This window comes from Chenopodium album, chromosome 13 (assembly GCF_948465745.1).
Source record: "Chenopodium album chromosome 13, dcCheAlbu1.1, whole genome shotgun sequence".
Classification (NCBI taxonomy): domain Eukaryota; kingdom Viridiplantae; phylum Streptophyta; class Magnoliopsida; order Caryophyllales; family Amaranthaceae; genus Chenopodium; species Chenopodium album.
This window is the reverse complement of record NC_137846.1, coordinates 49,897,267-49,912,118: the sequence shown is the minus strand read 5'-3', so window position 1 is coordinate 49,912,118 and position 14,852 is coordinate 49,897,267. Positions and strand designations below refer to the sequence as shown.

At 33.2% G+C, this 14,852-nt stretch overlaps 1 protein-coding gene and 1 non-coding gene across 2 annotated transcripts; one reads left to right on the top strand and one right to left on the bottom strand.

Moving 5' to 3' along the window:
• Positions 1-659: 659 nt before the first annotated feature.
• TRNAD-GUC (transfer RNA aspartic acid (anticodon GUC)) lies at positions 660-731 on the bottom strand. The gene has a single exon. It is a non-coding gene; the product is annotated as a tRNA-Asp (tRNA).
• Positions 732-1,163: 432 nt separating this feature from the next.
• On the top strand, positions 1,164-8,754 carry LOC145575649 (putative disease resistance RPP13-like protein 1). Its single transcript, XM_081633478.1, has 4 exons — positions 1,164-1,586; positions 5,515-5,666; positions 5,795-8,511; positions 8,667-8,754. The coding sequence occupies exons 2-4, from the start codon at positions 5,535-5,537 to the stop codon at positions 8,752-8,754; spliced, it is 2,937 nt and encodes a 978-aa protein (XP_081489604.1). The 5' UTR covers positions 1,164-1,586; positions 5,515-5,534.
• The last annotated feature ends 6,098 nt before the right edge of the window (positions 8,755-14,852 follow it).

Below are 14,852 nucleotides of genomic sequence, written 5' to 3'. Positions count from 1 at the left end.
CTCCACAGTTGCCAAAGTTTGGCTTTCATTTGATTCAGGACCTTCACTTTGTATGCTTGTATGTTAAATTGTTCTGTTTTCTGTGCATAATTGCACATTAGATTCCTCTCATCAAGAAATGCCAGGAAACAGAGAATTTTGTTCCAAGCAAATCATTGATACAGGTAGCTCATTTGTCAAATAAATTCAGCAGTCGTAGGAGGCATTAGGGTGGGTAATCTTGTTTATTGATGGCTCTTTTAGCTCCGCGATAAACACATTGAACAGTCAGATTTATAGCCTACGCTTATTAGCTGTCATAGCTCCTTAAGATTCAGGATTCTATGTTGGTAAATTTAATTTGACTTGATTAGGTTTGTAACTAAATATAATTCACTCTAATCTCTTACTACATAAATATTCAACCAATTCCAAACAAACCATCAACCATTATGTAGAACTCGTACAAAGTAAACAACTCTTAAAACGATTATCACCTTAAACATGTGTACCATGTGACGTAGGTTTTCTAACAATTTTTGGCTATAATTCACAATAATTAGTTTCTACTTGCATACTACCTGTATGATCCATATAAATAACGTGACAATTAATTTTGAATTAGAGGTAGTCAGGGAGTACAATAACGTGATTTTGTACAGTAGCAAAACAAAAATAATCGCCGTTGCCGGGGATCGAACCCGGGTCACCCGCGTGACAGGCGGGAATACTTACCACTATACTACAACGACATTTGTTGCTCCTTATTTCCGAGAAAATATACTAATTGAATACATTACTTGAATTTATTTTGTGTTGTTACTTGTTAGTTTAATTGATGATGGGAAGAATACAGATTATTTCACAAAGGATTTTCTGCTGTATTGCCAAAAATCACATCACCAAAGGTAAAACCGATGCTTTTGTTCTTTCAAAAAAAAAAAAAAAACCGATGCTTTTGCTTAAGGTAATAAATTTGATCCCTTTTCTGTATGATTATTTAGGTTCTACTATAATACTATGTACTTGAATTTTCTGTGCAAATATTAGCCGGTTTGTAAATGCTTCGTCAAAATCTAGGGTTTAACATTGATTAATTGAATCAATATATTTAATCTTCTCTCTCTTAAATGTGTAGTAGATTATCCTTTAAACCCTATTGTACTCTAAAATTGATTGAATTTGATCAATTAGTTTGTGAATTTCGCATTTTATTTAGACCTTGATTTCACTAATTATGTCACAATTTCACGGTATTTTTAGCAATTGTTCTCGTTTAATCGAGTGGTTGTATCTAAATATAATGTTAGATCAGTAAATTAATCATACAAGTATATAGAATATAATCATACAAATTGTCGGTTCATTTTCGCATTATTTCTGTGATTTGTTTATTACTCTGTAGTTACTTGCAATGATGATTGTGATCTGCTGAAATGTAATGCTGGATTCCCAATTGTTTTATCAGTCTAATTTTGTGAAACAATTCTTGTGAAAATCAGATTTACCAACCTCAAGAAGAAGAAGTTAAGGTGGAGAAAGAAAGTAATCAGGATATGACGAAAGAGTACATTGCTGCTGCAAAACGGCTGGATAATGGAACAGTGGTTAGTATTCTTTGTTCTGTATATGTATTTTTATCAAAGGTCCATATTCTCCACATTTCACTATGTCGTGTTTTGCTGAGCTTGAGTGATGGCATTTTTTTTTTTCCCACCTAACAGTTTTTTTCTTCTTAAATAATCTGAAGAAAATGCATGCATGAAACAAAAACACTGAATTTGTCTGCATAATTTACTTTAACAAAAACAATGATGAGTATAACACTACAAAATTTGGTTGGAGGGAATTGTTATTGTTTAGCTCCTGACTTCTATTTTGCCTTCAGCACCTTATTGATTTATTCAGTTAAATAGAAGCATGTTAGGGCCGCCGCACACGTGTTCACACACCCACTAGTATGATATTGTCCGCTTTGGGCCGGCCAATCCCGCACGGATTTGTTTTTGGGCACAACCCAAAAGGCCTCATGCTAGTGTAGTGAACATCTCATTAATAAGGAGCTCTCCTCCTCCTTATTTCTTCCATGTGGGACTTGGGATGCATATTCCCAACAAAGTACATATTCGTAGCATCTAGGATATGAAAAGAGGAACGTGTATAATTGAATTCAGGCTGGTGAGCAGGTGAGGACACCTATCTGGGAGACTTTGCTTTGGAAAGGGGTCCTGACTCATGGTCCGGTAGAATGTGTTCATGGCATTGAGACTTGAGAGTAGTATGAAACCTAATTTTTGTTGAGTTAACGCATGCATCACCGGGTTAAATGGGCCTGCAAATGAGCATCACTATTCTCTGATTTTGGCACACGTCTTACTTTGGCTGGATTAGGTAGGGTTGGGGTAGCAGCCCTTGGTTGCATATTATGACAACCATCATTTCTTGGACCCTAACAGGCTTAGGGCAGGGAAATCACAATAGAAAACAGTCAAACACCATAACCTGACTGCATCAATAGAAGAAGTAAAGTGTACCATCTAGGTAGGGAAACTCAGCCATCCTTGTGCAATGCTGAAATGGAAGAGAGAGTTTGGGGAAATAAAGGAAAAAGGGGAGATACTTTTTGGAGTTTAATTGAGTAAGGAGATGAGAATACTTTTTATAAGATTTCTAAAATGCTCGAAATCATAAAAGACGAGTAAGAGAAAGGAAAAGCTAAAGGGAAGGAGAAACAGAGTGAGCAAATAGGGATGAGCACAACTCAATAATAGATTTCGACAAGTTTCTCTCAATAAATAAGTACTCAATCAACGTGGTTCTATGACAATTATGAGAAAGTCGGGCTAATTAATAGCACCTTTAGAATAAAAATTTAAACCTTATAGTTATGCTAAATTTATAATTAAGTACTATTTTTTAATGTTTGTATAACGAGAGAGAGAGAGAGAGAGAGAGAGAGAGAGAGAGAGAGAGAGAGAGAGAGAGAGAGAGAGAGAGAGTACAACCTATAATAAGATTGAGATAAATAGGTTTTCTTATAAACGTGTAACCAAATAAAGGATGTATATATGTAAGCAAGACTTAACTATAAACTTTGCAAATTTGTAAGGAAAAAAAAAAAAGAGAGAAAATGAATTATATACCACTCAAAAAGAGATTACTAAAAGACATTACTAAAGAAAGTAAATGGGAACACGACCCCACGGATAAACAATTAGGATAAAGAGAAGATTTTCACAAATGCGAGAGAGAGAGAGAGAGAGAGAGAGAGAGAGAGAGAGAGAGAGAGAGAGAGAGAGTAAATACAACCTATAATTTTTAAAGTCATTCAAAGGAAGAAATAAGAATAGGAAGGAAAGAAAGAGAGTTAGAGATAACGACTTCACGCACCTTATTTAAGATAACAAGTATGACCTATAAGACGTATTTAAGAGAGAGAGAGAGTAAAGAGGCAAGGCAAAGGGGAAGGAAAGGGAAAGGGAAAAAAAAGAGGTATATTTAGGGGATAGTGTAATGGAAATGTGGGACTTTCTCCCCTCTCACATGCTTCTCACCGCCTTTTTTTTTAATTATTATTTTTAATTTGATCCCTTTCTTAACTCACATCCATTTTACTCTACTATTCGAAACTAATGGAGCACTTTGTATAAAACGAGTGAGTAGTCGTTAGTACTTTTAGAACTTGTTCTCTTCATGTGAAATAAAGAGATCTGATATGATTTTAATAAGGTCGGATATGAATCTTAATTATATAGTCTGGTCTAATCAGATTTATTAATGTGATAAAACCTTTACCACATTTTAATACTAATCTATAAAGAAAAATATTATTAAATTAGATCTTATTAGATTCGACTCATCATGTACTTTGAATATATATAATTTTCATAATTTTTTTAAATACATAATTTACAATATTTAGCAACAAGTAAATAATAACAAAAAGTTTTGATCTGATATGAATGTATTAAGATTAAGTAATAAGTATCTGAAATAAGTTGAATAGAACAAGTCCTTAAAGATAACTATATAATCAACCAACTCGATTAAAATTCAAGTAACTAGACAACCTATTAATTAATGTTACTTAGAAAACAATCTTGAAGATAATGATCAAGTGTATATAACTTATACTTGTAATTATTGTAAAAAAAAAAAAAAATTTAATTATCATAAATTTGTACTCCGTAATAAACATGTATCGAAAGCGTTTTTGACTTTTTTTTTTTTTATTATTATTTTTATTTACTCCTACAACTAGTAAATTATAATAAGTTTAGTTGTACATACGTTCTTAAGAGATTCAGACATGAAGGCTAACAATTACAGTAAATTCCAGATTCCCAGCTATCCATGACGACATGTACAATTCCCTGCAGTGCAATGTTATAGTTGTAGATTTTTGAACTTAAAATTGTGGCAACAAGCAACTCAATCGTGATATATATAGAATTATAGACTAATAATGTCAACTCAATCCTGACATAAGGCTTTTCTTGCTTTTTTTTTTTTTTTTTTTTTAATAATTTCTAGCTCTTATTTCTATCAAGAGACATTTCTATCAAGAGACATCATTGAACTACTACCTCCGTTAATTTTCATGTGCAACTTTGAAATATTTTATATCTCACAAATAATACTCCAAAGTTGCACATAAAAATTAACAGAGGTAGTATTTTCTCTGTGTTTTTTTCCATGCATCATTTTGATTGCACGGACTTTAACCCAATTTTTAAAGTACAGAGAGATAGAGAGAGAAAAATAAAGAAAGCACGTGATATTTGAGAGAAATAGTGTGAATTTATTAATTAAAAAGGAAAGTGATGCACCTAAATTGAAATTTTCATTACTTAGAAATTTAAAAAGTGATACTCCATCTAAAAAATGGTGGAATTAATTTATCTAAATACTTTGACTTCTCAACAACCACATTGAATAAATCAAGATGACCTATATTCTGCAATCATGTATGGCGTAAAGACTTTTGACTTCTTCTCAATTTAAGGACTAAGGTAGCAACCACGCATTCACACGGGGCTGCCTAAAGTAAACTAAATTAATTTAATGATTGGAAAATGGAAGTGTTCTTTAGATACTCCACAACTGGTTGCATAATAAATGTTAATGTGAAAGATTAAATAGAGTTTGGTGTACAATTTGCAATATTGTAACTTTGTAAGCTGTTGATCTTTTCTTCCAATTATGTCTATTTATTGGCATTGGTTTAGCAGAGCTGAATCACAGAAAATATACCAAACATTGTTTTTTTTTCTTGGTGCATATACAATACAAATTAAAACATATAAATATGCCTTTTTTCTTCCCTTTTTTGTTCCTTCAACCCCTAGAAAAAAAAAAAAAGAAAAAGAGAGAGAGAGATGGATCTTGCAATAGTTCTCAAATCAATAGACACTTGTGTAAAATTGGCAGAATCTCCCATCGTGAAAAAAATAATATCTTCTTGGAGCTATAATTCAGAGCTTAAAAAAATAGAAAAAGCCCTGAAAACCATAACCAAGATTCTCCTTGATGCAGAAGAGCAAGAGAGGCATTCGATGCTACACATGGACCGAGAATGGTTTGAGAATCTGAGGGATGCTGTGAAAGAAGCAAATATCCTGTTCGATGAGGCTGCTACCATAGCTTACCGCAAACAACTTAAGCCTGGTGGTAAACGGAGCAAGCAGGTATTCCTTTTCTTTTCTTCCTTCAACCAACTGGATTTTGCTTTTACTATGAAGCATGGGCTACGAAACTTATTGAGAGGTTAAGTGAGATTGCTAGCAATCGTCGTGACTTTGCCTCTCCATCACAGGGTTCTTTAGGGAATATAACAACAATTTCTAAGAGAAGGGAGGATAGTCACTCTTTGTTACTTGAAACGAAGGTTATTGGAAGAGACAAGGACAAGAAAGCAGTGTCTGACTTGTTACTTGTTTCTAGTGTTAGTGAGGATTTTTATTTTGTTTCAATTGCTGGGATAGGGGGATTAGGGAAAACCACTCTTGCTCAATACGTTTACAATGATACGGAGATCAGCAGCAAATTTTCATTGACATTGTGGGTTTGTGTTTCTGATCATTTTGATTTTGAAACGATTCTCCGGAAATTGTTGCAGTCAGTAAAGCCTGAGAACTATGACCACCTTGGGATGCACCCACTATGTTGTCTAGTTCAAGAGCACATTTTGAGTAAAAAGTTCTTGCTTGTTTTAGATGATGTGTGGAATGAGAATCGTAAGCAATTGTTGAAACTGAAGAACTTGTTGATGAAAGGGGGAAAGGGAAGTCGAATAATAGTCACTACGCGCTCTATGAAAGTTGCTAAAAATATAGGAAACGTAACGTATGAACTTAAGAGTCTATCTGATAGTTGTTCATGGGAATTGTTTGAGAAATGGGCATTTACTACTGAGGATAGAAAGAACAGGAAGCTGGTTGAAATTGGGAGAGAGATTCTAAAAAAGTGTGCCAAACTTCCCCTTGTTATAACGACTGTTGGAGGCCTTCTTTATGGTGAAGGTGAAGAGAAATGGAAGTCTTTTAGAGACACAGACCTAGATAAAATCACGCAGGGTGACGATAATGAAAGCATATTGAAAGTGCTGAAGTATAGCTATGACAAACTTACAGCACCGTTGAAGCGCTGTTTCAGTTATTGTGCTATATTTCCTAAGGATTATAGAATGGACAAGAATACTTTGATTAGTATGTGGATGGTGCATGATTTCATAGAGCCAGATGCTGGTTGTGTTGAAGATGCTGGAAAGAACTATTTTATGACTTTGTTGCAAAGGTGCTTCTTTTATGATATTGAAGTAGATGAATTGGGTGAGATTACTTCATGCAAGATCCACGATCTAATGCATGATGTAGCTCAAGGAGTAGCTGAAGAAGACATACTAGAAGTAAATTCTAATAATGTAAGCCAATTGAAGATAAACGCTAGGCACTTATCTTTAGGCAATATTGACATCCAAAGCTTTTCAGCCTCTGTGGATCAGATGAGACACTTGCATACAATATTTTTATCAGGGAAGATGAAAGGTGCTTTTAACCTTTCATTGGACACTGTAAAAGTATTACTATCCAAGGCAAGTTACTTACGGTCTTTGAGCTTATGTCACATGAGTATTACTGCCTTGCCTAGGACAATAAATAAACTGTATCATTTGCGACATCTTGACCTATCAAATGATGAATTGTTAGAGTGTCTCCCTGAAGCTGTTTGCTCGCTACTGAACTTGCAGACGTTGCTGCTAAAGAATTGTACGATGTTAACAGAGTTGCCAAAGGACCTGAGTAAACTCGCACTTCTTAGGGAATTGGATATATTGGGTTGCAGCAAATTGACTCATATGCCTACGAGGTTGAATAATTTAACTTGTCTTCATAGGCTATCAATGTTTGTTGCAAAATTCGATCCTTCAAGATCACCTTTTGGAGGCAAGCTACAAGACTTAGAAGCTCTTACAAATGTCAGGGGAAGTCTTGAAATTCGTGTTGATGGAGATCTTCGTGATGTCGCCCCAGGCACCAAATATGTTAAAGGTATGGAACATCTCAAAGAACTTTCTGTATTCAGGGGTACAAAATTATTGCTGGAAGACCTTCAGCCCCATCGTGATATTGAGAGCTTCCAATTGTATGATTATTGCGACGATACATTTCCTATTTGGGAATCATCATCGGACTTGGAGAAATCCCTTCCGAACCTTATCAAGTTCTCCCTTCATAATTGTAGGTTGCAGCAAGTCCCTTTGTTGGGTCGATTGCGTTGTCTTAAAGTCCTTAAACTCAATAGCTTAGATAATTTGAAGTACTTAGAAGAGGGTACAGATGAACAATCTGAATACTTTCCTCTCCTTGAGACACTTCATTTAAAATATTTACGTAATATGAACTGGTATAGAGACTCCTCCACTCCACAAATGTTAAACCCAGTATCACATCCTTTTAATCATCTCTCCTCGATGTTCATATACAATACCAGAATAACCTCCGTTCCTCTGAGTGCTAAGTTGAAAGTACTGAAATTGACTGGTAATGGCAATTACCCCGATAGGCCATTTAGGCTTCAGTGTGACCAGTGGAGACCTGATAGCCTACTTACAACACTACACTTCAAAGATGCAGTGACAAGTTTGTCAGAGGTAATTGATGGGGATTTATTTTGGCGCCGCCTCTCCACCCTTGATAGGTTGGAAATTCGAGATTGGAGGTATCTAGAGAGGCTAACTGGAGCGGGATTCCAGCATCTTACTTCTCTCCGGAATCTTAAGCTCTGGGATTTATACAAATTGGAACATTTAGAGGACGACATGCCTTGGGAATCCCTTACTAATCTCTGTACCCTGCATTTGCACAATCTCCCTAAACTGGTGAACCTCCCACAGGGGATCCAACATTTAACATCTCTTCAATCCCTTCACATCGTTGAATGCCACAAATTAACAGTATTACCACAAGCCATCCTTGACCTCACCTCCCTAACTACACTTACTATAAAGAATTGTCAAGGCTTGAAGGAGAGGTACCCACCGCCGAACAAAGAAGATTGGTCCAAGATACAACACATCCATCATACCATTGAATGTAAGCATAACTTTTCTGCTTTATTTAATACTACTCTTCATTCATATGCGTAATAGTGAATATTTATCTCATCATTTTCCTTGCATTCTGCAGAAACGAGTGCCACACTTCAGCCAACTTTGGCGATACAGATCAAAGTATGTTCAAATCTGCTACAATAAAGCATGGAATCAGTAAATGATGGCCATGATGCTATGTCTTAATGTTTATGTTGGTGGCTCCAAAGGGTTAATATAAACTCGTTGGCCAAATTTATGTTATTAGGATCCACGCGGTTTTACCATAACTCTTTAAAGTGTGGGTTTCACGCGTTGGGCTTTGGTTTTTATGGTTTAAATTTGTTAAGAATGGTAACCATTGGGGTTTTCCACTTGTAACTTGTGAGGTTTTAATTTGGACTTGTTTAATGTAATGTACTACGCTGTACTTTTACGAGTGTGTTATCCTTAATCCCTTACAAATTGCTTATACTCGTTCTCTTTACTTGGCAATAATACTACTCTCTTCATTCAAAAGTTAACATGTTGTGTTTATTTTTTTTAGTATTATTTTCAACTCACATACCAACTCTCACTATTTGGTAAGTTAACACTTATTAAAATATGTTCCTGCAACAATAATTGGGAGAGAACTAGTATCTAACCACTCAGAACTGAGCCCCAAATCTGTATTAGCCTAAAGGGTCAACCAAGTGGAATTTAAATAAGGAGGGAGTAATAATATTTTGGTACAATGAATGATTTTTGAAAACTAAAAAAAAAATTAATTTTCTTTTTTGAAAATTCATTTTTTATGGAGATTAAGAATTTTTGAAAATCTTTAATTTATTTAATTAATCAATTTCCCGAAAAAAAAAAGTCTATAAATAAAAACCACTAACATCACCATTGTACACATTCCTCCAAAATTGCTTATGACATCATTTTTCTCATATTTTTGTCTTTCCAGATTTAATATTGGGAAAATAATTTTTAATAAATAATTGTAAGTGTGAACATCAATTAACCAAAAACATATTGGTGCTAATTCTCTTTCCAAAAACCCTCATGTTGTGTATGTATTTTATACTTTATTGAATTTTTTATTCTAAATCGTGCAAAGCACAAGTGCTAATCTAGTTTGTAATTAAGAAAAGTTGTTTTAAATATTTTTTACCAACAAAAAAATAAAATAAAAATCGGCCAATGAAAATTTAGTATAGTAGTTGTCATTTTAAGGATGACTACTGTAGAAACATCAGTAAAAGATGGCTTTAAAAAAATGAAATAAACACATCTTGTTTATATATGTTAGAATCCGTGTGATGCACGGTTTATATAAAACCTATTTTAAATTTGTACATTTTAAAAATAAATCGCTATTATATACAAATATAAATAAAAATTACGTACATTTTGTAATTTAAAATCTTTTATTTTCAGAAAATTATGATATTGTATATGTTCAACGTCGTCTAATTCATAGTTCAATGTAGGAGATCATTTATTATTTATTAGTGTGCTATTTAAAATTATTTCAATTTTCTACGATAAATGGATAGGTTTTAGTTGTAAGGTAGAAGCATCTAATATTTAAATTTCAAAACTGTTAAGTATGATAGTTGCATTTAGGCGGGAATTTTTTTTATTAAGAGAGCGACACATGGATAGTGGTGACGTCAGCATCTTTTGTTTGAGTAATAGTTAATAGATTAATCCATTTAAGAAATTCAAGACAATTTTAAGAAGACTTTTTATAATTAAACGAGGATTTATATACAAAATGATAATTATTTTAGAGATATAAATGTCCCATATATTATTCATAAGAATTTTATTGAACTATGTATAAAGACATAAAGTAAATTTTATTACATCATATAATAACTAATATATAAAGCTAAACTTTTAGCCAGGTCACGAAATAGCGACACTTGGCGTTCCAACGCCAAGTGTCACGCCACCTTTGATATATTTTAATAGACTTCATACATAAAAATCGCCAAGTGTTGCACCACATTGGATATTTTTTGATAGACTTCTTAAGATAAAAAATTAATTTAGAATAAGATTGTTAGTTTAGAGTTTTATTTTCGATAAAATACCAAATAATCTATCTATTAACTATTACTAAAATAGAAGATGATGACATCATCACTACCCACGTGTCGTTCTGTTAATAAAAAACCGCCTAAATGCAATGATGATGTCATTTTTTTTTATTGGGTAGAGTTATCCTATTTAACATTTTTGAAATTTAAATGTTAGAAGCTTCTATCTTACAACTAAAACATATCAATTTATCGTAGAAAGTTAATTTTTTTTAATAACACGCTAATAAATTATCTCCTATATTTAACAATGAATTAGACGATGCCAAACAACTACTATATCATAGTTTTGATGAAAATAAAATATTTTAAATTACAAAATGTACGTAATTCTTATTTATATTCATGTATAATAGCGATTTATTATTAAAATGTACAAATTTATATAAACCGTGCATCGCACGGGTTCTAATTTAGTAATAATAATAAAAATTAAAAAAAAAAACCATAAAGCAAGGATTATTAAAAATAATAATAATAATTAAAAAAACATAAAGTAAGGAAGTGCCCTTTAAAAAAAAAAAAAAAAAAACACAACAACTTTTATCAACATATTTAATTTTCGACTTCACCCTCCCACATGTTAAATATTCACTTGTTTTATACTCCACTTCGTAATTTACATGCATAAGCTAGGTTTTTTTTGGTGTTTAGAGAGCCACATGCATAAGCTAGGTGATTGCAATTAAAAGTTAAAATATTCGCTTCTAAAAAACTCTGTGCGCAAACTCCATAACACGTATCAACTATGGGTTCGTTACGTGGGTTGAACATTGATCGTCAATCTTTACTCAAAATGCCACTACCGTTGGGAGAAGGACACGTTGATCAACTGTATCACTCCAAAATTTCATTAACATGACTCATCTTCATTTCCATGTGCACCCAATTATATAGGAGATCATAGAATCCCCAAATCTATAAATACACAAACAAAGTGTAACATATTTTTTCATCAATCAATATTATCATTCAACCAAACATTCAAAATACTAGCCCCCTTAAAGCCTTGAAATCTTACTTACTTCTCCTTCACCTTCAAGTTATTTGATCATAATATTCTATACATTAGTATTTTTTGAGAACCAAAGGACCAATTTCGTTTTTTCGACTTGCTCGTGTCGTTTTATCTTTAGGATCGGATTTATAGAAGATGAACAACACAAGAACATGGGTAGTAGCATCAAGCATTGCTACAATTGAGGCCGTAAAAGATCAAAATTGTTCGAGGTGGAATTACCCTATTATGAAATCAATTCAACAACATGCCACGAAAAGCATCCGATCATTCACAAGTGATCATGCTAAGAGAGTTCCAACCTCAAGTGTTAAGTCCAATAACATTGTTATGAGTAGCAAGGATGAGAAGTTGAAGCATTCGGATGAATCCCTTAAAAATGTTATGTACTTAAATTGTTGGGGTCCTAATTGATCGATTAGACGAAAGGCTACCTTTTTTTTTTTTTTTTTTTTTTTTACACGTACATAGAATTAATATAAGGATGTGTTCGATGCTTCACAAAAGAAAATGTCCGATTGTAAATAGAGTTTGCAAATTTTTTTTAATTTTTTTTAATATATATATATATATATATATATATATATATATATATATATATATATATATATATATATATATATTTTACATCGCGTCTATTTGAATTGCAATGAAGAAACTCTTTCTCCATATAGTATTTTCCTATATATTCAAAATTTGTTATATACTCCTAGGTGGCCGGATCCGGATCCGGATGTACAAGCTAGTAAAGTAGTTCCACACAAGGGCAAAATAATTAAGAATCATTATTAATAATACGTATCATACCTAAAGTACTTCATCAAAAATTTGAAGTTTACATTAATCCTAAAATTATACTATTCAATTTTAACTCAAGTGCCTAAAAATAAATATGAAATGAATAACATCACAGAAAATACAAGTTAACCTTTCAGATAAACGAATTTTTGTTAATCTGATGACATTTTTATAAATATATTGAAAAAGCAGGGTTATTTATTCAGTACTTTTGGTAAGCTGTCCAATTACTGTTTGCTTTTTACTTTTACTGTTTGGTGAGGAAATTACACATGTACCCCTCAAGTAGTACATGAAAAGACACATATACCCCTACACTGGTACTTGAAAAGACAACTATACCCCTAGATAAACAAATTTTGTTTATCCGGGGAATTGACTGTGTATTGCTCTAACATTAAAAAAAAAATTAATTATACAAATACTTTATGTATAACTTAATTATCCGTATATGACTTGAACTAAACTGACATAATTCAAATTGATTCAATATGACAATGTTAGTTGAGACGAAACCTACAAGAGGGGGGTGAGTTGTATGTGAGTTCCTAGTGACTACTTTGCGGAATATAAAACGAGATGTAAAGGAACTTGCAATGCACACATAATTTTACGAGGAAACCTTCCAAGGCCTAAGTGGAAGTAAAATCTCGACCCTCTAAGGAATTTCCAAAATCAAACCAATCCACTATAATAGGGCAAACACACGAGTTACAACCTATTATACTCAGGCCTTTACTCACAAGTTACAGACTGAACTTGCTACACAACAGAACCTATTCTACCCTACCTAAGTCCCTGACTTAGATTCACTCGTACTCCCTGAGTAATCTCACACTCAACTTCAACCTTGAAGCTTACAAAACTGTATGAAAATATATAACTCACACACCTAAGAACCCAACCGGTACAAACAATTGACCTCTAGTATATGAAAGGAAAGCTGCACATGAAATCCGAAACTAATATGACAAAGTATGAACTTGAATTGGCAAACTTACACAATTAAGCATACATCGAATTCTTCACGCATTAACTCACAAGAAAATGTGAATGAGATTTCTACAATTTATACAAGACTAGCTCTTATAGAAAGTAGGGTTTTTAAAAGGTAATTTTGTTATTTTACCAAAATCTCAAAACATGGTTTTATGTAAATCTTTTAGAAGAAAATCTTTTTAGAAAAACTTATCAAAGATAATCTTATCAAAAGAATAATATATTTTGATACAATCAGTTTTTATGAAATAAAATCTTTTAAAAAAATATTTTCATAAAAATTTATCTTTTTGAACTTTCCTATTTTAAGCTTGTCAAGCTTTTGTCATGTTTCTAATAAATCTCATGTGTAAACCTGCCAAACATATTTACAGCAAGTCAGCAACTCTTAAAGAGTAAAAACTTAACAAAACTAAATTGCCTCGTCAATATATTGTATTCTAGGATTCTTGGGATTCACGCAGTCCAGGATTAAGTTCCTGATGTCACTTGATTTCCAGGTCTCAACTGGAACTTTGCAGGCCAAGTTGTTGTGAAACTAGATGTCTTCAATGCAGACCAAGTTGAAGTTCTCAACTTGTTACCTCCATGTTCCTGTTAGGAAACTCGATTAGTTCTTGTAAGAGAATTCTTCTTCTATCTTCTTTGACTTTCCTTGAAATTTCCTAGAGTCTTCATCGTTAGGTTACTGTTAGAGATATGTGTTATCGGAAAATATATGTGTGATATTACCCTTGAACAAGAGCTAGCACTATTATGGGAGAAGATGAGGCGTCGTAATATTTCCAAAGAAGAGAGATCAAAGTTCGTTTCTGAGGCATTGCAGAAAATGAAGGGTAAAATACCAGAAATTGCTGGCTCTCATATCTCATCACGTGTATTGCAGACATGCGTTAAACATTGCTCAGATGCCGAGAGAGATGTAGTGTATGAGGAGTTTGTTAGTGGACCAACTCAACCAAAAGCTTAAGCTTATGGTTGAGGCCCAGAAATATGTTTTATACTCTATCACTCCCCCTCACATGAAAGGCCCTTTGGACTTGAAATGTGGATGCAACACAGGCCCAACCATACCTGGTGCGAATCAATTCCACTTTGAAGGAGGGGCGGATGAGATTCGAACCCGTGACCTTTGTGTCACGCTGGCTCCGATACCATGTTAGTGGACCAACTCAACCAAAAGCTTAAGCTTATGGTTGAGGCCCAGAAATATGTTTTATACTCTATCATGATAGATATTATATTTAGGATATATAATATTTGTCACAAGTATAGGATATATTTAATGTATATTTTGTATGTTTATCGTATCTAGGAGTCCTTATCCTAGCGTTGTAAACTCTATATATTTGATCAATGGTACACGCTCCAGATT